Source organism: Abramis brama (genome assembly GCF_963993115.1).
Source record: "Abramis brama genome assembly, chromosome: 12".
Classification (NCBI taxonomy): Eukaryota; Metazoa; Chordata; class Actinopteri; order Cypriniformes; family Leuciscidae; genus Abramis; species Abramis brama.
In genome coordinates, this window is record NC_139974.1 from 10,042,737 (window position 1) to 10,066,902 (window position 24,166).

At 38.5% G+C, this 24,166-nt stretch overlaps 3 protein-coding genes across 3 annotated transcripts; 2 read left to right on the forward strand and 1 right to left on the reverse strand.

Annotated features, from left to right (window-relative positions):
• Positions 1-420: 420 nt before the first annotated feature.
• psmb12 (proteasome 20S subunit beta 12) lies at positions 421-3,426 on the reverse strand. The gene is made up of 6 exons (XM_084130192.1): positions 3,287-3,426; positions 2,941-3,011; positions 2,734-2,865; positions 2,417-2,546; positions 933-1,077; positions 421-784 (listed from the first exon to the last, which is right to left on the reverse strand). The coding sequence occupies exons 1-6, from the start codon at positions 3,338-3,340 to the stop codon at positions 654-656; spliced, it is 663 nt and encodes a 220-aa protein (XP_083986318.1). The 5' UTR covers positions 3,341-3,426; the 3' UTR covers positions 421-653.
• A 21-nt stretch (positions 3,427-3,447) lies between these two features.
• LOC311093071 (proteasome subunit beta type-7-like) lies at positions 3,448-7,783 on the forward strand. Its single transcript, XM_084130188.1, has 8 exons — positions 3,448-3,573; positions 3,852-3,939; positions 4,030-4,127; positions 4,225-4,365; positions 5,738-5,853; positions 6,689-6,747; positions 6,955-7,106; positions 7,446-7,783. The coding sequence occupies exons 1-8, from the start codon at positions 3,512-3,514 to the stop codon at positions 7,558-7,560; spliced, it is 831 nt and encodes a 276-aa protein (XP_083986314.1). The 5' UTR covers positions 3,448-3,511; the 3' UTR covers positions 7,561-7,783.
• Positions 7,784-7,932: 149 nt separating this feature from the next.
• On the forward strand, positions 7,933-12,125 carry LOC311093070 (proteasome subunit beta type-8-like). Its single transcript, XM_084130187.1, has 6 exons — positions 7,933-8,661; positions 8,891-9,044; positions 9,324-9,435; positions 10,994-11,123; positions 11,360-11,564; positions 11,707-12,125. The coding sequence occupies exons 1-6, from the start codon at positions 8,521-8,523 to the stop codon at positions 11,793-11,795; spliced, it is 831 nt and encodes a 276-aa protein (XP_083986313.1). The 5' UTR covers positions 7,933-8,520; the 3' UTR covers positions 11,796-12,125.
• The last annotated feature ends 12,041 nt before the right edge of the window (positions 12,126-24,166 follow it).

Here is a 24,166-nt window from a genome sequence, read left to right on the forward strand (position 1 = left end):
CCAAATTTAACCAATTAGAAATTAACTATAGTGGTGACATCATTACATGTGATGCAGAGTGGTATAAAATATTTGTAATAACTTTTCATTCAAGTAAATTTGACTAACAAATTATATTCAGGTACATAACTGAAACTGATATTAATGTTTTCTATATTGTCTGTTTTTATATAAAATTGTATCTAAAAGTTTGAGGCACATATAACAAAAACACTTTAACAGATGTTAAAGTAAAAGTTCGCTATCTCCTTTATCACTTATGTACCATGAATTTCTGGTTTTAGTAAATATGAGTGTTCAGATTTTTGTTTTATAAAGCATGTAGAACGTGCTATTTGAACTGTATCATGTACTGGACTCATTAACTATGAATAACAGCATATAAGCAAATTTATCTAATAAAATCAACTTGAGCTATTTCGGAAAACATTTTTCCCAATATTTGGGTTTATTACAAAGAATACAAATGATTTTATGACAGGCTACATAAAGACTGTTAGACATAAGCATGCTCATACACAAGAAAGAAACATAAAAATAATCTTTTTGGCCTTTTTAATGACTGACTGATTAATGTAATGATCAATGTTTACAGTGCAAAATTCATAAGAATACACACAAGTGAAAACAACAGCAGGTGTAAATGCTGACACTTATGCTAAGCGCTGTAGAACAGGCAGTTTGTTGCCTGGAATCAGCTGCCTCTCTGCACCCTTCTCGTTCACAACGGCAAGATGCACGACGCCGCCACTCACGTTGTCCCTGTCCATAGCTAATGAGAGGGCTAGGGAAAGAATTAATAATATGTGAATAGTTCTGTGTTACTGTAGACAAAAAGCACAGTGAAAAAGAAAGTAAGAGGGACAGATTAATGGAAAGAGAGTGAGTGCAGCTGTCAAAGAGTATAAAATAAACTCTGCAATTATCCATACCATTTGTTGTGAAAGTGAGACACTCTTCTCTGGTCATTCCAGGCTTGAATTTGGCATCTGCATATCCATAGATATAGGTGCCTCCAGACCCACCAATAGTAAACTCCTGTTCCACAATCATGCCTCCAAGAGACACCTGGAACACCTTTGAAAAAATAATAAAATTTTATTATATTTCATCCTGAGACCCAGAAAAAAAATATGTTTTGAATTTAGTTTTTTTTTTTTTCATGTCATCACATTGTTTAGAGCAAAAGAAACAAATGGTAAAAAACATTTTTGAAAAATGATATTTTATTCATATGTTATGCTATGTCCTCTGTAGTGGACACCAGGACTCAGTTGTTTAAAAAATAAAATTATATGAAATTATATGTATAGGCAAAAACAATGGGATTTTTTTTTCAATCACCAATAAATGTTGGGGTTTCAGAATTTATTTTAACTAAAATTTGTTTAAAGATGATTCTCAGCTATGTTATGAAAGATATAACAGAATGAACTGATACACCATTTTACTCTATGCAATATGTGGGTAAAATGGACATAAATTAATATTCCCATTTAATGCAATGTATCTATACACTGTATCTGTCACAGTTGTGTTCTGTTTAGTTTGTTTTCATTGGACTTGTCTGCCTGTCATCATGTCACGTGTCTTCTTCACTGTCATTATTAGTTCAGTTGTAGCACCTGTGTCTATTTAATCATCACCATCTACATCACCTGTGTTCAGTTAATCAGTGTTCATCTGTGTTAGTATTTAAGTTCCTTCAGTTCAGTCAGTCTTTGTCCATTATCTGTTGTACTTAGTGTGTGAGTATATCCTGCCTGCATGTACCTGTTGGAATTTCTATTTAGTAAAAGTTTGTATTGGAGCCTTTTTGCCTTCGCCTTCTTCTGCCTGCACCACACCATGACAGAGTAATAATTAGCAACAATTTAATAATAATATCTAATCTTTCATAGGAATATTGATGTATAACGTATTTCCATATTCACTTGTTGTGTCTCCCAAAATGCCTGACAAACATTTATGTCCTCTACAGTGGACATGTATGATATCAATGTCCAGTTCTGTAACAGAAAGTAATTTTTTTTATTTGAAACCCCATAATGGTTTCCTGAGATGTTGGTTTATGAAATACAATTTGAAAAGTAGTCTGATTTAAATTACAATATATTATCATATTTCCATAAGAGTGCTACATTTGATCACAAAATTAATGTCAGACATTTTTAAAGACCAAGGATAAGTTGTTTTCATGGTGAAACCTCCAAACATTTGGTATCTCTGAAAAGTCCTGAATGTGAACTGTTGGACATCCAGGTTGTGTCATGTGACATATATGGAGTTGGAGAAATTCACTAAAATATAATGTCCACTACAGTGGCCAAAAGTCTATTCCTGGGTCGCAGGAGGATTTATATTTTATAATTTAACAACACAATAGATGTATGAAATGAAAAATAACATTACAGACCTGAGGGCCCCTCTTGCGATCCCAACCAGCCACAATAAACCCGGCACTAAGTTCGTCTCGATGGGTATAGCAGAAGCTCCTCATAATGGCGGCAGCAGATTGGACCAAGGGGGGTTGCTCCATTTGCATGCTAAAACAAATTTATCAACAGCTAGTGTTAAATATAAAGTAAAGTCATCAGTTTACAGATGATGATAGGTTGGTTGCTATGGTATATGGGAATATTTATGCTCTTTTATCCATTATTGTCTCTAGGATAATTGTGTAGGCTATAGCCTACTGTCACTGCTGCTAAAGTCAAAGTGATAAATGCTCACCTGTGAAAACTGAGCTGATGGATGACAGCATTTGTGACAGCCTGAGCATCAGCCAGGGATCCAGCCATACAGCAGAATATCTTGTCATGAATCTGGATAACTTTGTTGATCACTCTTGATGACACATATTCTCTGAAAACATAAATAGCCACAGTATTAGATAAGTGGTTCACGTGTAACTTCAATGAAAGAAGAAATAACACTTACTCTCCCATAGAGGCTCGTGAATCAGATCCAATCACCACTCCTCCGTCATATCTCACCGCTATAATTGTTGTCTAAAATGTAATTCATTAAGATATCAGCACAATATTGTTTCGATTTGAGGATCTTGTGTTTTGAGTCTAATAACTCGTGCATCTTATGCTTTCGCTTTCAATTAGCATTTAACTCAAAAATGTGGCGATATTTATTTAGCCTACAAACAAGATTGTATGTTTTAATCGTGAATATTATGCATTAATACTAGCCCACATATACAAAGCTGATCAATGTTGAACAACATTTGTCGAAAAATATCTTTACACCGACTTTTTCAAATCGATCGTCTTACCCCTGTGCTGACTTTGGATGACCGCCATTCGCCATTGACACCCATTTCACTCATTTTTTTGTTTTGTTTAAGGCTTTTCTACCGTCGACGTTGCACCTTCGGACACCTTCGCTGTTTGATGACGGTTTTGGAGAGCCGTGACGAATTTCCTTATACCGCGTGCGCCTCCATTCGGTTTGACATCGTTTCATTCGGGATAATCAGTTGCGCCGTGAAAGGGTGACAATGTCTTCTCCTTACGTACTCGAGCTCGCTAGTGGTGGCTTCAGTTTTGAAAACTGTATAAGGTAGGTTTTACAGACTAGTTAGTCGTAATCGTAGGCCTAGGCTTTAAACATTTGTGATAACTGATCATATAGATCGTCTCTTTTAAAGTTTGTAGAAGCAAGCAAACGAAAGTGAAAGGAAATCACGCAGAAAGTCGTTTAAATTTGGAAGTCTGTTTTCAAATAATTTTAACAAGAGATAATTGTAGTAAACGTGCATTATTATAAAAAGCACCAAATAAACGTGCTAAATTGTAAACCTGCAGAATATGTAATCATACAGAATCTGTTGCCAACAGAAACTCAAGGCTTCAGGTTTCAGCGGAGAAAAGCACAAAGCTTAAGGTTAAAAAAACTGGAACAACAATTGCTGGAGTCATTTTCAAGGTACAACAGTTTGCTTTATTGTACAATAATTGGCCACAATGACATGTAATCAGTGTTTTTCTCTGTTTTCTGTATTCCTTTCCTGCTCAGGATGGTGTAGTTCTTGGTGCGGATACTCGGGCAACATCTGGAGAGGTTGTGGCAGATAAAAACTGCAGCAAAATTCACTATATAGCCCCCAATATTTAGTAAGCATCTATTACTGACAGAGGTTTTGCAAACACTTTTCCAGGAGACAGACACTAAAAGGATGTAATGTTATTCTTGTTTCATTGCCTCCTGCAGTTGTTGTGGTGCTGGCACTGCTGCGGATACAGAGAAAACGACAGATATGCTGCGCTCCAATCTCGCTCTCCAGATCCTCTCCATGGGCCGCAACCCCCGCCTCATCATGGCCAGTCGCATTTTGCAGGACTTTCTTTTCAGGTAGAAAGATTGATTGCGTTGGAGAACTGGACAAATGTTGGCCTATTGTTTTCTCAGAGTTGTTGTTTTACCATAATAGCACTATGGAACTTTTTCACAGACAGTGATGAACCACATAAACATTGTAAATAGCAATGTTTACGTGTACATTTTGCAACACTGTAATTGTGTTATATTACCTTGGCATTAATTGACATAAAACTAGTTAACACATCTGCAAGGGTGTTTCTAAAACAACGGCTGAGGGAGTTATGACAAATTGGTAAGTTTTCTCTCTTCCAACTCCTGTAATAAATCTCTTGATATTTTTTGGTCTTTTGGAAAGTCATAGAAATGCTACTGTGGATTTTTCTTTTGCTATTGGATATATTATGCACTAAACATAACGTGTATGCAGAATAAACTAAATAAATAAAATAAAATAAAAACTAAATAAAACAAAACTTTTGAGAAAATTGAAATGCAAAAATTACATTTGATGTAGTTTTCCATTCACTACTAAGTTTACCCAACTATGAAGACTTTAACTCTGAGAACCGAGAGAGGTCTCATTATATGATCTGAACAAACAGTGCTGAAATGGATGCATTTCCAGGATTCTCCAAAGAAAAATTTATGACTTTTTTTATTTTTTAATGACTTTCCAAAAGAGGAAAATTATTAAGAGATTGATTACGATGGTCAGAAGAGAGTTAGCTAGTTTTCTGTAATTTACTGCCTAGGTAGAAATATATACAAAATATAGTGTTGAATGATGAATTACATAAACAAATGCAGTTATCTTTGAATGAAATGTAGATCCATCAGATCAATAAATATCACTGGGGCCTCTTAATTTATATTTAACAAGTTCACACTTACATATAATCTGACAGAGTAAAGGTTACGTGTATTTGGCATGCTGTCCAAGGAGAGGCTTGAGCTCATAATTTAGCTCGAACCCAGAGTAGCTTTTCCCAAATCACTGAAGTGACCTCGAGGTCCAAGTTAGCGGTAGAACAAGCCATCAGGCAAGTGTTATTTAAATAAACTCCTGATGTACTTACAAACTTTCCAATGCCTCGTTTTATGAGTACAGAACCTATTTGTACTACTGTAGAAGTATACCATTCTGGGCATTATTAGTGGGGTAATTTACGAGATACAACCTTGGATCCATTAGCGCCTGCATTAAGCCAGTCGGCTGATATCTCTAAATAAGTTCTAACTTTAAAAATGTTCGGGGAAAAAAAGCTTCTGGGGTGGTGCTTGGCTAGAGGTCATGGTGCAAAGGACCCTAGGTTGAAATTACTCCGAACCATCTCTTTAAATTGTAAAGTGATTGATTCACTGAAAAAAAAAAAAAAAAAAATTCTTTTTTTTTAAAATATAGGCACAAGGGCCAAATCAGTGCCATGCTGCTGTTAGGTGGGGTGGACTGCACAGGACCTCATATCTTTACTGTTGGTCCCTATGGCTCTGTCAACAAAGCTCCATTTGCAACAATGGGTTGGTATCTCATGTTAATTTCCTCATGCAACTCTTACTCATAAGACATTAAGAATATGTTCAGACATATGATCAGACAACAAGCAAGTTCACTTCAAATGAACTTAAAGGTTTAGTTCACCCAAAAATGAAAATTCCTCTCATTAATTACTCACCCTCATGTCATTCCAAACCCTCAAGACAAATTAAAATATTTTTTAATGAAATCCGAGAGCTTTCTGACCCCCCTATAGACGGCAATGTCATTACCCCTTTCAAGGCCCAGAAAGGTAGTAAAGACATTGCAAAAACAGAACAAAAATAACAACTTTATTCAACAATTTCTTCACTTCTCCGACGCTGTTCAGGTGCATGTGATGCTGATGCAGGATTCAGCCAATAGTGAGTCGACGTTCTGACGTAGAACCCGGAAGCGTTGCACTGTGTTGCACAACGTGAACAGCGTAAAGGAAGAGAAGAAATTGTTGAATAAATTCGTTATTTTAGGTTTTTTTTGTGCACAAAAAGTATTCTCGTCGCTTCACCACTGGAGTCACATGTACCATTTTAACAATGTCTTTACTACCTTTCTGGGCATTGAAAGTGGTTATGATGTTGCTGTCTGAGGGTCAGAAAGCTCTTGGATTTCATAAAAAATATCTTTATTTGTGTTCCGAAGATGAGCGAAGGTCTTACGGGTTTGGAACAACATGAGAGAATTTACATTTAGGGGTGAACTAACCCTTTAAAATAAAAATCTAATATTTTGTAGTTAACTATATGTTATAATTTTTTGGAAACATACACTGTATAAAGGAAAAGCTCTGCAATGAAGTGTTGTTTACCTCACTTGTAGGATCCGGTGATCTGGCAGCTTTGGCTGTCTTTGAAGACCGTTTCAAACCCAATATGACAGTAGGTTGCTGAAGTGTAATGTATTTGTATTTGTCATGCCATATTTTGCATATATGTGTTGTGTCTGCATTGTAAAGACCACACCAACCCCATAACTTAAAAATAAGTGTAACTCAGTGTCAATGAAAATTAGAGGAAAGCCTATCCACTATTTCAAGTGTGTGTGTGTGTGTGTGTGTGTGTGTGTGTGTGTGTGTGTGTACACAGGAGGAGGAGGCAAAACTGCTGGTTCGGGATGCGATAAGTGCAGGAATTATGAATGATCTTGGTTCTGGAAGCAATGTAGACCTTTGTGTCATTAGAAAGAATGAGATAGAGTACATACGACCATTCGAGAGCTCAAACTACAAAAGTGAAAGGTAAAAAAACGTATCTGCCTTCTGTCTCTTTTTTATTCATTATCTCCTCTGTACAGTCCACAAAAGCATGATTTTTGATATAGTGATTAAATTGGTAAAGGTGAGCAATGCTTTCATTATATTTTTCAAGTGAGTATTGGCAGGTGTCAACAGAGACACTAGTTATGGTTAATAACATAAACATAAGCCAGTTCTGCATAAAAGTTTTTTTTTCTTCTTCAATTTGATTAGGCTTTTGTCATTATTTCAGTCACACTGCCATAGACACACTGCCAAATATCTAACTTTTGCAAATGAAGAAAAATATTCTTAATAATTTTCCATCTTTACAACCTACAGGCAGAGAAAATACAAATATCCAGAAGGAACAACTTCTGTCATCGAGGAACAAACCATAAATCTGAATCTGGATTTAGTAGAGGAGACTGTGCAGAAAATGGAAGTAGTACAGTAGATCAATATTTTACATTGAAACAATATGTGTACTTATGGCCACCATATTGTTTTTTTCAAGAGTTTATATGAATCTTACCGCAATTCAGTAAACATTGGTTAACAATGATAATTCCATTCTCTCTTTGTAGAACATGTTTAGATGCTTCAGGGTAAAGGAATGTTTTGCTGATGTCATATTACATGCAAATTTTCAAATAAATTTTTTTCTGTTTTGAAAGTGTCATGGAGAACATTTTCATGAAATATTTGCTCTATATGTCTCAAAGTAAATGGATTAGGTTATTTTCCTTACTTTAAACATACTCAGTATTCAGTCAAATGAGCATCCAAAGAATGATAGCCTGCCTTACAGGCCCAAGGGAGCAAGCCGAAGGCAACTGTAGCCCTTGGTTTATTACATATAGCCTATTATGTTTACAAAAATATGAATACAAATAAAACCCGTTGTGCACAGGTTATCTCTACATTATTGTGCTGACTGAACGTAGAATTTCAACTTCTGCCTAGTAACCGATTGCATCAGTGACCATACTCATCTCTGATTCGCTTGTGATTTTAGTATATTTATTGTCACATAGAACTAATCTACAAAAATTTCCCCCCAACGAAATTATAACTATTATTTATTTCTACGCTGAAATATATATATATATATATACATTGCACATTTCGTAAAACTATCGGCTGGCACCGAATACAGGTGTGCACATAAATGGATTGGCTCTTAATAAAGTATAAAAATCAGCACGGACTTTTTTACGTTTGACCTATTAAGACAAAAATAGGTCGAAAACATAAAAAATAAAATAACCACATTACCCATTCTGTGCCTAGAGTAGGCTATAGCAACGAATAGCATCACATGCGAAATTCACTACAATGATTATTTCAGTTTCGATTTCAAGGAGGGGTAACAAGGAAGACCTATATCCGTTGCAGGTAGTCACATTAACTGAAAATGGCTCTTCTAGACGTTTGCGGAATATCGGAATGGGTGAAAGAAGACACGTTCAGGCCAGAGAGCGCTTCACTTGACAGAGTTAGCCACTATAATTTCGCAGCACGAGAGCCAGAGTTGGCAGTTCCGATCGGAGTGGACGTGAGTTGCATCTTTCATTATCATTCTGAATCACGAGTCGCTTCTTGTAACTATTGTATCAATGACTCGTTTTTATATGATAGTTATGAAAAGTGATATCTCTGCAGACCACTTTGTTACAAACTTCATTTGTTAACTCTTTGTGGGTGTTGAACATACAGTAGCATTGATAGCGTTGTATGATTTCTAGACTAGTATCCATGTTCTGAATCTGATGTCTTTTTTTCAGCCAGCTGAGTTTCTAAAACCTTTTACGGACTGTGAGGATGGGGTTGAGGGGGTCACCATTAAGCTGGAACATGGCACCACCACTCTGGCCTTTAAATTTCAGCATGGGGTGATGGTGGCTGTGGATTCAAGAGCTTCTGCGGGGTCTTACGTTAGTAAGTGATGAGCTCTATAGCCTACAATAAAACACTTTTACAGAGACATAAACATATACTGACAGACAAAGAGAGCTTTCAGCTTACCAGTAGAGACATGCTGTCAGAAACAATTAAAATATTTTAATTATTAAAATATGTCTGAAAATATGTATTTAAAACACCACACACTTACACTACTGATGAGTGCAGATTTAGCCAACACACACATCATGCATTCATGGAATTTTATGCTTAAATTAATGTAGCCCGAATTCGTGTCTGCTTTACTTTTTCCAGGCACTCAGATGTTCAAGAAGGTGATTGAGATCAATCCCTACCTACTGGGAACCATGTCTGGAAGTGCAGCAGATTGTGTGTACTGGGAGAGACTCCTGGCCAGAGAGTGCAGGTGAGAATCAATGTATAGGCCATGTCAGGACTATCTTTAAGATGTATTCAAAATATCCTTATGTTACATTGGACATATTTTTCCCCTTAAAGTATTTTTTCTTTGTAATGCGTTCTAGGTGCCAGATTGATTTGGATTCTTTATTTATTTAAGTGCACCTATTATTATGCTATTTTAAAGGTTACTAATTTTGTTTTGGAAGTCTCCTACAATAGGTTTACATGCATCCAATGTCAAAAAACACAAATTTTCTCATAATACACATTGCAGCATCAACTCTTAGCTTAACTTATAACTCATAGTGTCTGAAAGGGTTCGATCAAGGATATGAGGCCTATCTTACACCTGGTGCAATGCAGTGCCAAGCGCGACGCAAGTGTTTTTTGCTATTTTCAGTCTGACGCAGTTATCATTTTCACGTCCTGCACCACGTTGTTTAAATAGCAAATGCATTTGCACCCATTTGTGCGCCCATGGGCATGCTGGTCTGAAAATGAGGTGTGTTCAGGCGCATTGTTGGCGCGTTGCTATTTTGAGGCAACTGAAATAGACTGCGCCATTGACTTTAGACCAGGTTTTTGTTGGTCAATGGCGCAGTCTATTTCAGTTGCCTCAAAATAGCAATGCGCCTGAACACACCTCATTTTCAGACCAGCACGCCCATGGGCGCACAAATAGGCGCAAATGCCTATAAACGCAATATTTTTTTTGTTATTTAAAGAGCGCGTTAGTAATGTGCGCCCACAGGCGGGTCCGCGCCGACCATTTTTCCCATCGTTAAACTAGCAAAAAGTGCACTTTAGACCATGCGCTTAGATCGTTAAAATAGAGCCCATGGTCTCTTTAAACCCCACCTTTAGAGAGCTACTCTACTCTGATTGGTCAGATGGCCTAGTCTATTGTGATTGGTCTGCCACTTACACAAAACACACAGGCCATTACAGCTCCAGAGGCTCCCTTAGCACTTGTATACACAGTGAAACGAACATTAACAATGCCGTTGGTTTTACCGTATCAATTCGAACCCAAGCTCTCATCCATTGGAAGTACAAACAAAGTAGATTTGCTTTTGCAGCACAGATAACAGCGTCTTCTCAACATGTCGACAACACAAACCAAACTCTTCCAGGCCTCAGCTACATCTATCGACAGTGTTTCATGGCTGGTCAAAGTTGACGTTGATCACAGCCAATGAAGAAAATAGGCTAGCTTTGTGCACATTTTTTACAAACCTACGTATGTTTGTGCAGGAAGTGAGACTGGAATTACTGACGACTTGTTTCAGGCAGTTCAGAATCAGTTCTTTCTTTTGGGGACAATAACTCCATTTGTTGAAACTTTGCAGACCTTTTACATTCAGAAACAGCTATATAACACACTACATGAAAGGTAATATCCAAAAAAGCATAGTAGGGGCACTAAAATCATGTTGACACACTCTGTCTTGAAGTACAAGCTTTCTTTATTTCCTGCAGATGATTAACCCATTGAATAGTATGAGAATAAGTCGAAATTAAACTGTTTAACTTATATGAACTTATTGCAAAATTTATTTCAGGATTTACAAGCTGAGGAACAAGGAAAGGATTTCTGTATCTGCTGCCTCTAAGATGCTGGCTAATATGGTAGCAAATTATAGGGGCATGGGTCTTTCTATGGGTACCATGATCTGTGGCTGGGACAAGAAGGCAAGTTCTTAATTCTATATGAAACAAAACAAAAGGTTCTTGGACTTTCGTTCAAATAAATGAAAATGAAAATGTTTTACCATTTTCCGTATCTTAAAGCTACTGTGAGCAAATTCTGAATCTGTTGAGTAAATCAGCTGAGTAAATGTTCACAATATATTCTTTTAACTGTGTTCTTAATCAATAAACATTACATTACATTTATGTATTTGCTCTGCCAAAACGGATCATTTCAGGGTCCTGGTTTATACTACGTTGATGACAATGGGTTGAGGCTGAGTGGGAACATGTTCTCCACGGGGTCTGGTAACTCTTACGCCTATGGTGTGATGGACAGTGGTTATCGTTATGATCTGACGGTGCCAGAAGCCTATGATTTGGCCCAGCGAGCTATATTTCATGCCACACACCGAGATGCCTACTCTGGAGGAACAGTGAATAGTAAGTGCACAAAAATAAGTATTATGAAGAATGTTATAGTGAGCCTCTTTTGACAAGGGAAATGTTTAATGAAAAACTGCAGCTTGAAATGATTACCATCATACCTTCACAAGTCCATATAACAAAGTGTTTTCTCTTGCAGTGTACCACATGCAAGAGACTGGCTGGATTAAAGTCTCTCAGGAGGATGTTGGGGACCTGTATCACCGTTTTGCTGCAGAAAAAAAATGAAAATTGACATTTACACACTTGTAATTGATTTACAGCAGCAAAGATACAATAAAAACTATGAAAAATTATCCCTGTGTGTTTTTTGACAGCTTATTTGTCTTTTGGTATAGCTTACCTTATTAATTGCTCTTGTTTTTGCTGCTGCACTTGCAGGGTTTTTTATGTTATCTTTGTTCTTCTTTTCTACTCAGAAGACATTGTACATTTCCTGCTTTGTTGTTTTATCCAATAACATTACTTCCTGATATTTTACTGTACATTGTCCTAATACAAGTTCCTTAAACAATTAAGATATTGTGATCAACTGATAAATTAATATAAAGTGTATTTAAGAATATTTATTGAAGAAGTATTGTATTTGTAAGTGCTTTTCCCAAGCTTTAAATGCTTGAATAATTTAATTTAATTTATGAAACTGAATATGATTTTCATACAGCCTTGTGTTTTGTCAATCTATAATGTATTTTGACACCCTTTCCCTAGAGCCTAGAATAGAGCTTAATTGCTGGCCAATTTGGGTGATAAACATAGTCTCACAGCTCCAGCAATTGTCTTTTAAGGTGAACTGACTGGTTGGTTTGGTTCAGAGGAAGTAAAGCAGGACCATTTATAAAATAACAATGGACCAATATTTACCTCAACTCAACTTTACATTGTATGAAAACACTTGTTAAAGCATATCCACTAATGGTTTGCTATTTGCACAGCATATCAAGCTCTTATTTTTATCAGTTTATATATTAATATATTTAATATTTGGTTTGCTAAAATAGTTGTGTGATGGCATAAGGCAATAGTATTAATTAATCCTTTTGTTGTTTTCCTTAACATTCAAAGCCTTCATCTGCAAACTGTAAAATACATATGACACTGGCAAATTAACTGTTATTTTCAGTTTCAATTTGAGAATCGTACTCTACGCCGCACTATAAGTAACTGGTTGCCTACTGCAGCTCAGGACTCCTGAGCTCACAGAAACAAGCCAGAACCCAACACCGTCGGGTCTAATAATATATATAATGTCAGTAAGCTCAAAACCAACATAATATACCAATAAGACCAGACACCATCGGGTCTATTAAGTATGGGGGATATCAGAACCGGCAAAAGGCGGATTTTATAATAATAATGGATAATGTGCTTATGAACAGTGACATGACATGTAGATAAGACCAGACACCGTCGGGTCTTAATCATACCGAAAGGACCTTCGCCTGCAGGGAAGGTACTTTCATGTTATAGAACCTTATAAATGTGGAAGGCGAGGACCAGCCGGCCGCCGCACAAATGTCCTGAATAGGAAACCCAGAGGACCAAGCCCATGACGAAGCCATGCCTCTAGTCGAATGGGCTCTAATACCTATAGGGCAAACCTGACCCACTGAGGTGTACGCCAGAGATATGGCATCCACTATCCATCTGGACAGTCTTTGCTTCGTGACTGGATATCCCTTGGATCGGCCACCGAAGCAGACAAAGAGCTGTTCTGATTGTCTAAAAGACGCAGAACGCTCCAGATAGATTCTCAGTGCTCTGACAGGGCAGAGCAAATTAGCCTACCCATCCTCTGCAGAAGGGGGAAGAGCTAATAATGTGATAACCTGTGCTCTAAATGGCGTTAAGAGCACTTTGGGTACATAACCATGTCTGGGTTTGAGGGTGACTCTAGAGTCACCAAATCCAAACTGCAAACAGGAGGGGCTCACAGAGAGCGCCTGCAGATCCCTCACTCGCTTGATAGATGCCAGTGCCAGCAGGAGAGCAGTCTTTAGCGAGCAGTGTTGGGAACGTTACTTTAAAAAAGTAATTAGGTATAGTTACTCACTACTTGTTTCAAAAAGTAACTGAGTTAGTAACTTACTCTATAATAAAAGTAACTCGTTACCAGGGAAAGTAACTATTTACGTTACTGTTAAAAAAAAAAAAAGTTAGTTGAAATGAGTAAAACAGACAGGTGTTTGTACATAACTTTCAATATTTATTGCACGTCGACAGACAGCAAGAGGTTTATCCTGCACTTCAAGCATTATCTTTGTAAGAAAAGTAAACAGTTACACCATATAAAGTGCATTTAACTCTAGCAAATTAAATCAGCCTCTCTCAACTTTTTATTAAAAGTTTTATTAATAAAGGCATTGAACCAGTTTATTTGTAGTGCACTGACTGTGCACATTATATAACATTATATATGTTTTATATAATTAGTTTATTAATTAAATTAATAAAAAGACAAAAAGACCTTGAGATATGTTTGGTCATTGTACCTGAATGAATTGAAAATTAATTTGCTAAATTTCAGATTAATATATTTGTTTTCCTTATAATTAGCAGTAACTTAAACACTTTGCAGTTTGAATGTCCTGTATAAACAAAATTACGGATTATGTTTTTATGTTTCCACTGTTCGATCGCGTCCGCGCCTCTCACACACACACACACACACACACACTCTCTCTCTCTCTCTCTCTCGGTTCAATACGAATACATGTACCGTTCCACCCCTTGTTCTTGCCTTTGACCTCAATGAATTTGAAGTAGTGCTTATATCTCCACCTTGAAAATGTCAACTTTTCATCGGATTGCTCCTGACTCGCCATCTCTGCTGCTTCATCGAATCTCTGTTTAGCTGGTGTGTGTGTGTGTGGCGCAGAGGTGGACAGTAACAAAGTACATTTACTTGAGTACTGTACTTAAGTACACTTTTTGAGTATCTGTACTTTACTTGAGTATTATCTTTTCTGGAAACTTTTTACTTTAACTTCACTACATTTGAAAGACAAATATCATACTTTTTACTCCACTACATTTCTGTCAAGGTCCTTGAGTAGAAAGTAGTAACGTCAGTCAGGGGATGATTTTGGTTTGGAAATGAAAGTCGGGTTGACGTCAAAACCCGACGTCAGAATTACGTCAGAACCCGACGTCGGACAGATGTTGGATTTTGGTTGGAAATGAAAGTCGGGTTGACGTCAAAGCCAAAAAACTAAGGCAAGGGCATTATTTGAGGGAACAGCCATTTGGGTGTCCGAAACCATTGTAGACGTTATTGAATGCACTTATTCAATCTCATATTCAATCCCACTACTGGAACTGTGCTCTAGAAATAAATGTGATATTGATATGAGGGCAGGCATAGATTCAGAGGCATAAGGTACTGTAAGTATTACATTCAACAATGCAACAATAATAAAACAATGCACTGACATTTACTTTTTACTTTTGATACTTAAGTACTTTTAAAAACGAGTACTTCTGTACTTTTACTTAAGTAAGAATCGGTCTTTACAACTTTTACTTGTAACGGAGTAATATTTGACCAGTAGTATCTGTACTTTCACTCAAGTAAGGAAGTTGTGTACTTTGTCCACCTCTGGTGTGGCGTAGACTTGTAGTCAAGACCACCTAAACCGAGACCAAGACACTACCAAGACCAAGACAAAGACAGACCAAGTCAAGACCAAGACCAAGTCGAGACCAAGACCGAGACCAAGTCGAGACCGGAGGGGAAAAAAACAGACTAGTGTTGAAGCAATAACTTGTATGAATTCAAGAACAGCAGCATAGGGTTCAGCCGCAGTTTACATTCAATGCATATTAGTTGGTATTACTTCAACTACACAGGCAGAACAATACAGAGACAGACCATGTCATGTGTGTGACTGTGAGCTCACTGTAAGTGTTTTTGTAGACTGGGTGAGATCAACTATGTGTAGCAATTGCATGACGGCTGTTACTGCACTATTAGAGGATTTAGACTCCCTTGTATACTGTTGAGGACTGACACGACTGGTACTGACTGGTTCATCTGACAAAACATCAAACACCTCCAACACCATCTTGCTCCTCCAACAACTGTCTAAAGAATGAGAAATATGTAACCAATTGAAATTATAATTAATGTGTAGATGAAAATGTATAACATCAAATTAAAGATACACAATTATAAACTTGGATTAGGCCTAATGTTTAGTCAACACAACGGAGATATGCAGATGATATTTAAAAGACCATTTATTTAGTCTAACACCAACAACACAACACACACACACACACACAGATATCAAAGACACAAATTCATCTAAGCAAATGCCTGCCTATCTCTGCCGATTTCGGAGTCTCAGGCTTGTTTCTCAATTCCAAGAACGCAGAGAACGGACTTGTGTTCTCGTGGAGACCGGTCTTGCCAAGCTTCCTTGGAAGAACGAACTCGGAACCGGCCGCAATGACTTCTGGGACACCAGGCGAGTATTAGCTCAAGTCTGCATTCGATGCATCCTCGGTATCAAGAACACATCCGGGTTCTTTCATGCGTCCTCTGTACTTGCGTTCTTGAGAATTGGGTCTGAACTTCGACGGTTATGATGACGTAAAACGAGAACACAAGGACGCAAGATCGCTGAAGAACGCATATTGAGAAACACCCTCAGACTCCAAATGAACCCATTCTGCAACTTTTAAATACTTAATTACATTTTTTAAAACGAAATTATAGGCTTAAGTGCGGGATCCTAAAGTTGGTCGTTTTTGTCGCTATGGTTACACACACACACACACACACACACACCGTTGGCGGTGCGCTCAAAGTCATCTGTCAGTTGTGTAGTTGTGCAGTTACCCAAAATGAATGACTCCTGAATGAAGTTAAAACCCATCATGTTACTGATATGTGTTTTTTAAACCAAGTGATCAAAGTGCTCGTTGCCGCTGCGATCAGTGGCCGCGGATAGCCTACAGTGTTTTCTCGTGTGGCTCGAGCACACGCCGCACTGTCAGCACTCGGACGCGCGCTTCAATCCGTTCCATTGCGGATAATAATGTTGCATTATCGAACGTTGTGTCGTCGTGGATATTGTAGTATTGTATTGCTAAATCCCCCGACCACTATGTTGGTCTGAGACAGCGAGACCAAGACAAGACCGAGAGGTCCGAGACCAAGACAAGACCAAGACCAAAGACCGTCAAGGCCGTGACAAGACCGAGACCACGTAAAAGTGGTCTCGAGACCGGTCTCGAGACATACATCACTAGTGTGGCGCGTGTGCTGGCATGTGTGTAAAAACACTGGCTCTGATTGGCTACCATGAAACACATGACTCTGCCTTAGCCAATCATAATCGCTTACCTCGTTATTAACCCACCTCCTCACTAGCTGTGCGCATAGATATGGCTGTGCGAGCCAGGGGTGCGTTCGGATTAAACAGTTTATTCAATCAATGCATAGTAACGCACCGCATTTAACGTCCAGTAATGTTAACGGCGTTGAAAAGTAATTAGTTAGATTACCCCGTTACTAATAACGTTGTTACCTAACGTCGTTCTTTTAAACGGCGTTATTCCAAACACTGTTAGCGAGAGAGGTTTAAGATCAACTGACTGCAGCATTTCAAATGGTGGTCTCTTCAGGGCCGTGGAGAGGTCCCATGACATCACAGACCGAGGTCTGGAGGGGTTCATCCTCCTGGCTCCTTTAAGAAACTGTACCACCAAGTCGTTTCTTCCTAGCGACTGGCCAGCCACAGAAGCATGATGAGCTGCAATGGCTGCCACATATACTTTGAGCGTGGACGGGGAACGGCCCCGCGTCCAACAACTCTTGTAGGAAGGAAAGTACCACTGATACCTCGCATGACATGGGTTCAAAGTGTTTGTCTGAGCACCAGCTGGAGAACACTGACCACTTCAGAGCATAGAGGCGCCTGGTAGACGGGGCCCTAGCCTCAGTGATTGTGTTCAGGACCTTCTCAGGGAGGTCCCTGGGTACCCGTTGAGGGGCCAGACACGGCCTGGATTTCCAGAGGGGGGCCACTAGGAGGACTGGGCATCCGTTCTCCCTGACCCATTTGATAACCTGGGGGATCATTGAAATGGGGGGAAACGCATAAAGGGAGCGGCTGGGCCAGAGATGGGCCAACGCGTCCCTGTTCTTCGAGAAGAACACTGCGCAGTGAGTATTGGTTTTCGAGGCGAAAAGGTCGACCTCGGCATCGCCGAACACACTCCATATCAGAATGACCATCTGAGGGTTCAGGGGCCACTCGCCTAGGGGAGTGTTGCCCCGTGAAAGCATATCTGCACCCAGATTCTGAATGCCAGGGATATGTGCTGCCCTCAGAGAGCTCAGATTGGTTTGTGCCCAGAAGAGGAGGTCTCTCGCCATGGCGTACAGGTTGCCCGACCTGACATCGCCCTGGCGATTTATGTATGCCACCACTGACGTGTTGTCTATGCGGACTAAGACGTTGTGTCCTTTGAGGTTTGACAGAAATGCTTTGAGGGCCAAACAAACTGCTTTCATTTCCAGGCAGTTGATATGTAAGCTCTGCTTCGTGCTCGACCAGAGGACGGAGGCAGGCTTGCCCTCGTGCAGCTCTCCCCAACCTAGGTTGGAAGCGTCTGTGAAAACCACTTTCCTCCTGGAAATCACCCCCATGGTCACCCTTGTGGTACCAGTCCTGAGCCGCCAGGGAATCAGGGTCTGTAAACAACCATGATTCACCATGATGCGCAGGCTGCCTGACTGCCATGCATGGGCTGGCACACAGCGTTTGAGCCAGTGTTGCATCGGGCGCTTGTGCAGTAATCCCATATGGAGTACTGACGATGTGGCTGCCATGAGACCGAGAAGTTTTTGAAACTTCTTTAGAGGTGTGCGCTCGCCTGCCTTGAAGGAGGCTGCCAGCTTCTGTATAGAGAGCGCGTGCTCTTGTGTAAGCTGTCCTCTCATCGTTGTAGAGTCGTTAACTGTGCTCAGAAAGATTACACTCTGGCTGGGGTTCAGTTTGCTCTTGGATAAAATGATTGTGAGACCCAGACAATGGCTGAGAATCAAAGCTCCGTGTGTCAAAAGTTTGGTTCTCAACTGTGCCAGGACCAGCCAGTCGTCGAGATAATTTAGCATGCGCACTCCCTGATGCCTCAGAGGAGAAAGTAATGCGTCCATGCACTTCGTAAACGTACGGGGTGCTAGGGACAGACCGAACAGCAGAACAGTGTACTGATAAGCCTGCCCCTCAAAGGCGAATCTCAAGATTGGCCTGTGACGAGGGGCTATCTGAATGTGAAAGTATGCATCTTTCATAGCATAGGATATGTTTGGTAGTTAACATTTTGAATGGCCATCTCATGAGAGCCTTCTTCAAATGTCTCAAATCTAGAATGGGTCTGATGCCGCCATTTTTTTTCGGAACTAGAAAATAGCGGCTGTAAAACCCTGAGTGTTTTAGCGCAGGGGGGACTAATTCTATTGTCGCTTTTGCTAACAGATTCTGTATTTCGGAGCGAAGCACGTGACACACACCTTGGTGAGGATCCGAAGCATCTCCGCGTCAGAGTTAGTCCTGGTGGCTGAGACGCTGGCGCCAGATTGCGAAGCGATGGTGGGGCCGACAGAGCCCGGCCATTCCTCCTCAGATGCAAAGATGGAGAGGCTGTTGTCATGTTCGTCGGCCGATCTGCCGAAAGAGACAAGGCCCGCCACGTGGGTGGGAGGGGGGGGGGGGGGGGGGGGGGCGCTGGTCCCCCGTGAACAGGACCAGTGACAGTGTGTGAGCAGGAGAAAGCAAGGCACACAGGGACGTGGCCAGCGTGGGCTCGCTAACATCCATACTTTAGCTCTTTTAGGCTATGTGAACGCAGCGGCGAACACACAATAGCAATAATATAGAAAAGGATATGCGTTGATGCGGCGACAGGAGAAAAACGACTTCTGGAGTTGAAGGTGTAGTCTGCTGTTAAGCGGCTCGCTCAGGCTGTAAAGGCTTGATTCAACAGCAAGGACTTGCAGAGGAGTCAGAGACGTGAAGTTGTCGCTGAAGGAGATAAATCTGCTATAATGGCGAATTCGGGCCCTAATATAGACTTGCCACGCCCTATTTTGGCGGTCTCTGCAGTTGACCTCCTTTATTGTTCCCCAAGGGGAAATAAGGATTGATTTATTGAATTATTGATATTGATTATTGGCGTAATTGCATAGCATCTTCAATTAATTTTATTGACTACCAATCTATTGAATTGGTTGAAAGTTACCATTATTTGGGATCTATATAATTGATAAATTCCATTTTGAAATGAAGACAGACTGTGTAAAATGAGTCAGCAAAGACTCCTTTGTCTGAGGAAACTATAGCCAAATAAAGCACAGATCAGCACTGGCTCCTTTAATGCTAAAATATTTCTTAAATGTTTTATTATTTTACAAGATCAGCAGGCACTGGATAAGAAAGGAAGTTATAATAAACTGAAAAACAGTAAACCTTTTTTAAAAGAGTACAAAGTCGATTCACAGTATTCACAAAACAGAAGGCAAAAAGCACTCGGATTACCAAATACTTCAGGCGAGATTCTGAAGTGCAATGCAACTGACCTGTAGGTCATATGATAATGACAACATAACAAGTGTATTACATCCCGATTACATTTACACACATTCATACTATTAGATAGGCCGACTGTTTTAATGTTTGCGAAATACTTATTCAATACTTATTCAGTATGCAGTTTTTGGATGCAGCCAAAGAGAAATCGTAACATTGTAAAATTCCAATGGCCTGCCAATACTGTACATGTTCATAAAAAACAAACATACCATTCCAGAACTTTGTAAATAGGGGCCAGTTAACCATATCACATTTATTATAGATCTGTGGTACTGTGATACTGACCTGTGCACCTGTACATACTGTTTAAAAACAGTGATGATTATCAGTCAAAATGTTTTATCAACAAACAATTTTGATAAATGTAAAATTATGGATTTGTTCAAGGTTGTAAATAAATGTGAATAAATATCAGGTTTTTGCTAATGCTTAAAACTGTTATTTTAAGTGTTTGTTTTATATATAATTTCTAGATTGTAATATCATCTTTACCATGTCATTAGCTTATATTACTGAAATAATATTTGCTCATACCATGTGTTATAAATATAAATAAATACCCAATCTGGTGATATAGTGACTGAAGTTGTAACAGTATTTCTTAATCAATTTGACACATTGTTACCTATTTACTCTTAAAGAACTACTAGTGATCTGGACCATTATTTTAAATTGAAAAACATCTATGTAACACCTGAGTAATTAGTGATGCATTTTATGACTATATTCAGAGTAGAAAAAAGATGATTGATAACATCTTAGTCACACAATAATCTTGTGGTTAGTAATTAATTGGTAATTCTTTATAATTTGTCATAGTTAGTTGATAGTTATTCAAAAATGAGGTCAATCTCAATTACCTAATAAGGAACTATCTTAGTCCTAAATTTGATATTACTTACTGATTACCGTAGTTAAGCTTGTTTCCATATTAAAGTTGTAGCTGAACTGTTAATGTACTACTCATTTGTCCTGCATTACTTCAGTTACCATATTAATGATGGACCATTATTCTAAAGTGTTACTAAATACTGTTCAAAGTTAGTATAAAATGAGTGCTTAAATGGTACTTTACCATTTGTGAAACTATGTCACTTTCTTGAAATGCCTAAGCTGCCAGTCCTGTTTGTTGGCGCTCTGCCTGGCAGCACCTCTTTGTTATTCTGATAGTTAACCTGATTTGAATGTGTGTCAATGCAAAACACACACACACACACACACACACACGCACGCACGCACGCACGCACGCACACACACACACACACACACACACACACACACACTTAATAAATGCAAATGTCATTTAAAGTTATAAAATGTGTTTAAACAATAAACAGTCTAACCTAATTTCAATTGTTATCATTATCAAAGCCTAATTGTTATCATTATCAAAGCCAACAATGCTCCATAATTTAAATATTTTAATGAATCTTATGTTGAGCAACACATAGCTGCACATTGCTATTGATCCATATGCAGGTGAGAACTTAATGTTAGATTTTGACTAACATAAGTTAATTTTGTATAGCCTATGTGGTAGCTTTGGTGCGTACACATTAGATTTTTATTTTGGACTATCACAAGATCAACTATCAAACAAGCTAACCCTGTTTTGCTGGAAAGTCCCTATTGTTGTTTCACCTGGTACACACTTGTTTGTTTGGCTTGGTGTCTGGTTGTACCTCGCTCATGCCGTGATGCCCCACCCCTTCCCTTATGCCAGTGGGACAGATAAGACAAGATCTGGTCTCCATTTTATAACGCTTCCAGTGGTCTACCTACCTCAAAATGCATTTTTCAACTATATATACCTTCATTGTATAGTTTTATGCATATGTTTTCCTACAACATGAAAGCAAGAAAGTGTTTGAGATTAAAATTACATTGAGCTGAGCATGTCCAAAATATTCTTTGAGGTGATTTTGGTATAACAAAGCTTTATTGAAATTTATAAGAAATTTATTGTTAAAATGGAATCTATATTAGTTTTTTGTTTTTATTTTTTGGCTAAAAAAGCAAGCAAAGGTTAAGATACTAACAGTTCACAAATCAAATTTCCATTACTTCACAATGTAGGAAGGCAGAAGGATAAAGTTTCTCACTTAACACAGGAACGCTTCAAAATAATAAATAAATAAATAAAAAATCACTTTGCCGCAAAAAAAAAGAAAGAAAAAGGATTGGCCATGAATGAGTTAAGTGTTTGCAGAGTTCTACATGCCAGTGAAAGGTGCACAATTGGTTTCATGACATCACGTGACTTTCTTGAAATGCCCAGGTTGCCCATCCAGTTTATCTGAGCTCTTATTGGCAGCACCATTTTGTGATTGCCGGCCATTTTGTGATCTGAAATTTAATTTGCTGAGTTCAGGTGAAAGTGAAAGAATCTCATCACATTCGAAACATAGTATTCTCTTCAGTAAGGTGATTGAGGGTTTGGATATGCACAAATTCTTTCCTGGAATTTGACAATTTTTCCAACCATACCACTATTAATTACCATTTTTAGTTTGTTGTTGTGATACATCGATCAATTTAATTTCCCCTAAATATTCAGAGTACTGCTGTATTTATAGATCACATTTGGGGTGATATTTTTTTTTTTTTGGAAAGTCCCTATTGTTCTTGTTTTAGTTGTGCAGGGCTGCAGGCCTGTTTCTTACAGCCTGGTTATCCCTCACTCATGGCATGTTCACAGTTATGATGTTGTTTTTATCACCCCCTATTGGAAAATATACTATCGACAAGAAATGGTACAGTGATGTTTTGTAAAGGTAGCCTACTGCCTCAAAATTACTGCCATAACACTGCACAATGAATAACTGTTGCCAACATAGGCAAACATGCAGATTATCTATCTTTAGAGTATCTAATGTGTCAGTTGTGGCACATGTATTTTCCATTTTTATTTATCTATCTTTCTGCTGGGATAAGAAAGCATTACTTTAACTCTTTTAAGATGACAACATACGATTTATTGCTTGAATGAAAACTGAGTTAAATAACTTTTTTTCAGTAATTATGAAACTTCAAGCATCAGTCTTCTCTGTTCCACTATTTGGCCTTCAATGAAATTTGTGAAATAGTAACTGACCGATATGTCAGGACACAAAATGGAAGGGCGTAGACTAAGAGTGATGACATAAAATGGCTGACAGGTTTTTAGGTACTTTTTTTAGTTTTGCAACAAACATGCTTTGGTTTTTCTGTAAAACAGAACAAAAGCAAATAGCCATGAATGAGTTAAGTGTTTGCAGAATTGTACATGCCAGTGAAGGTGCACAATTGGTTTCGGGAAATCACATGACTTTCACGAAATGCCAAGATTGCCCAGTCCAGTTTATCTGAGCTCTTATTGGCAGCGCCATTTTGTGATAGCCGGCCATTTTGTGATCTGAAATAATAATTTGCAAAGTTCAGGTGAAAGTGAAAGAATCTCATCACATGCTCTTCAGTAAAGAGATTGAGGTCATACATATGCACATGATCACATTTGGGTTGATAGTTTTGTTGGAAAGTCCCTATTGTTCTTGTTTTAGTAGTGGTTATGCCTCACTCATGCCGTGTCCACAATGTGATGTTGTTTTATCACCCCCTATTGGAAAATATACTGTCAAAAAGAAATGTTACAGTGATATATGGCTTTCATTAGGCCTACAAGGAACTTCCACAAAATGACAGTCATAACATTGCACAATGAATAACTGTTGCTGACATGCATGCAGATTATCTATCTTTAGAGTCTCTAATCTGTCAGTTGTGGCACATGTATTTACCATTTTTATTTATCGATTTTTCTGTTGGAATAAGAAAGCATTACTTGAACTTTTTTGAAATACATAACAGATAATACTGATTATCAGGTTTATTGCTTAAATGGAAGCTGAGTTAAATAACTTTTTTCAAATATATGAAACTTCCAGCTATTAGTTTTTTCTTTCAACTATTTGCCTTTTGATGAAATATGTTAAAGAGTAACCGAAAGGACATAGAAAG

What these genes read in the sequence shown, in the direction of transcription:
- psmb12 (XM_084130192.1), bottom strand. Translation starts at nt 3,340, where the DNA reads ATGAGTGAAATGGGTGTCAATGGCGAATGGCGGTCATCCAAAGTCAGC. An exon ending in CATCCAAAGTCAGCACAGGG is followed by an intron (nt 3,012 to 3,286) that starts GTAAGACGATCG and finishes ATTACATTTTAG; the next exon opens with ACAACAATTATAGCGGTGAG. An exon ending in CATCAGCTCAGTTTTCACAG is followed by an intron (nt 2,547 to 2,733) that starts GTGAGCATTTAT and finishes AATTTGTTTTAG; the next exon opens with CATGCAAATGGAGCAACCCC.
- LOC311093071 (XM_084130188.1), top strand. Translation starts at nt 3,512, where the DNA reads ATGTCTTCTCCTTACGTACTCGAGCTCGCTAGTGGTGGCTTCAGTTTT. An exon ending in TTGCTGGAGTCATTTTCAAG is followed by an intron (nt 3,940 to 4,029) that starts GTACAACAGTTT and finishes TTTCCTGCTCAG; the next exon opens with GATGGTGTAGTTCTTGGTGC. An exon ending in GTTTCAAACCCAATATGACA is followed by an intron (nt 6,748 to 6,954) that starts GTAGGTTGCTGA and finishes GTGTGTACACAG; the next exon opens with GAGGAGGAGGCAAAACTGCT.
- LOC311093070 (XM_084130187.1), top strand. Translation starts at nt 8,521, where the DNA reads ATGGCTCTTCTAGACGTTTGCGGAATATCGGAATGGGTGAAAGAAGAC. An exon ending in CAGTTCCGATCGGAGTGGAC is followed by an intron (nt 8,662 to 8,890) that starts GTGAGTTGCATC and finishes TCTTTTTTTCAG; the next exon opens with CCAGCTGAGTTTCTAAAACC. An exon ending in TCTGTGGCTGGGACAAGAAG is followed by an intron (nt 11,124 to 11,359) that starts GCAAGTTCTTAA and finishes GGATCATTTCAG; the next exon opens with GGTCCTGGTTTATACTACGT.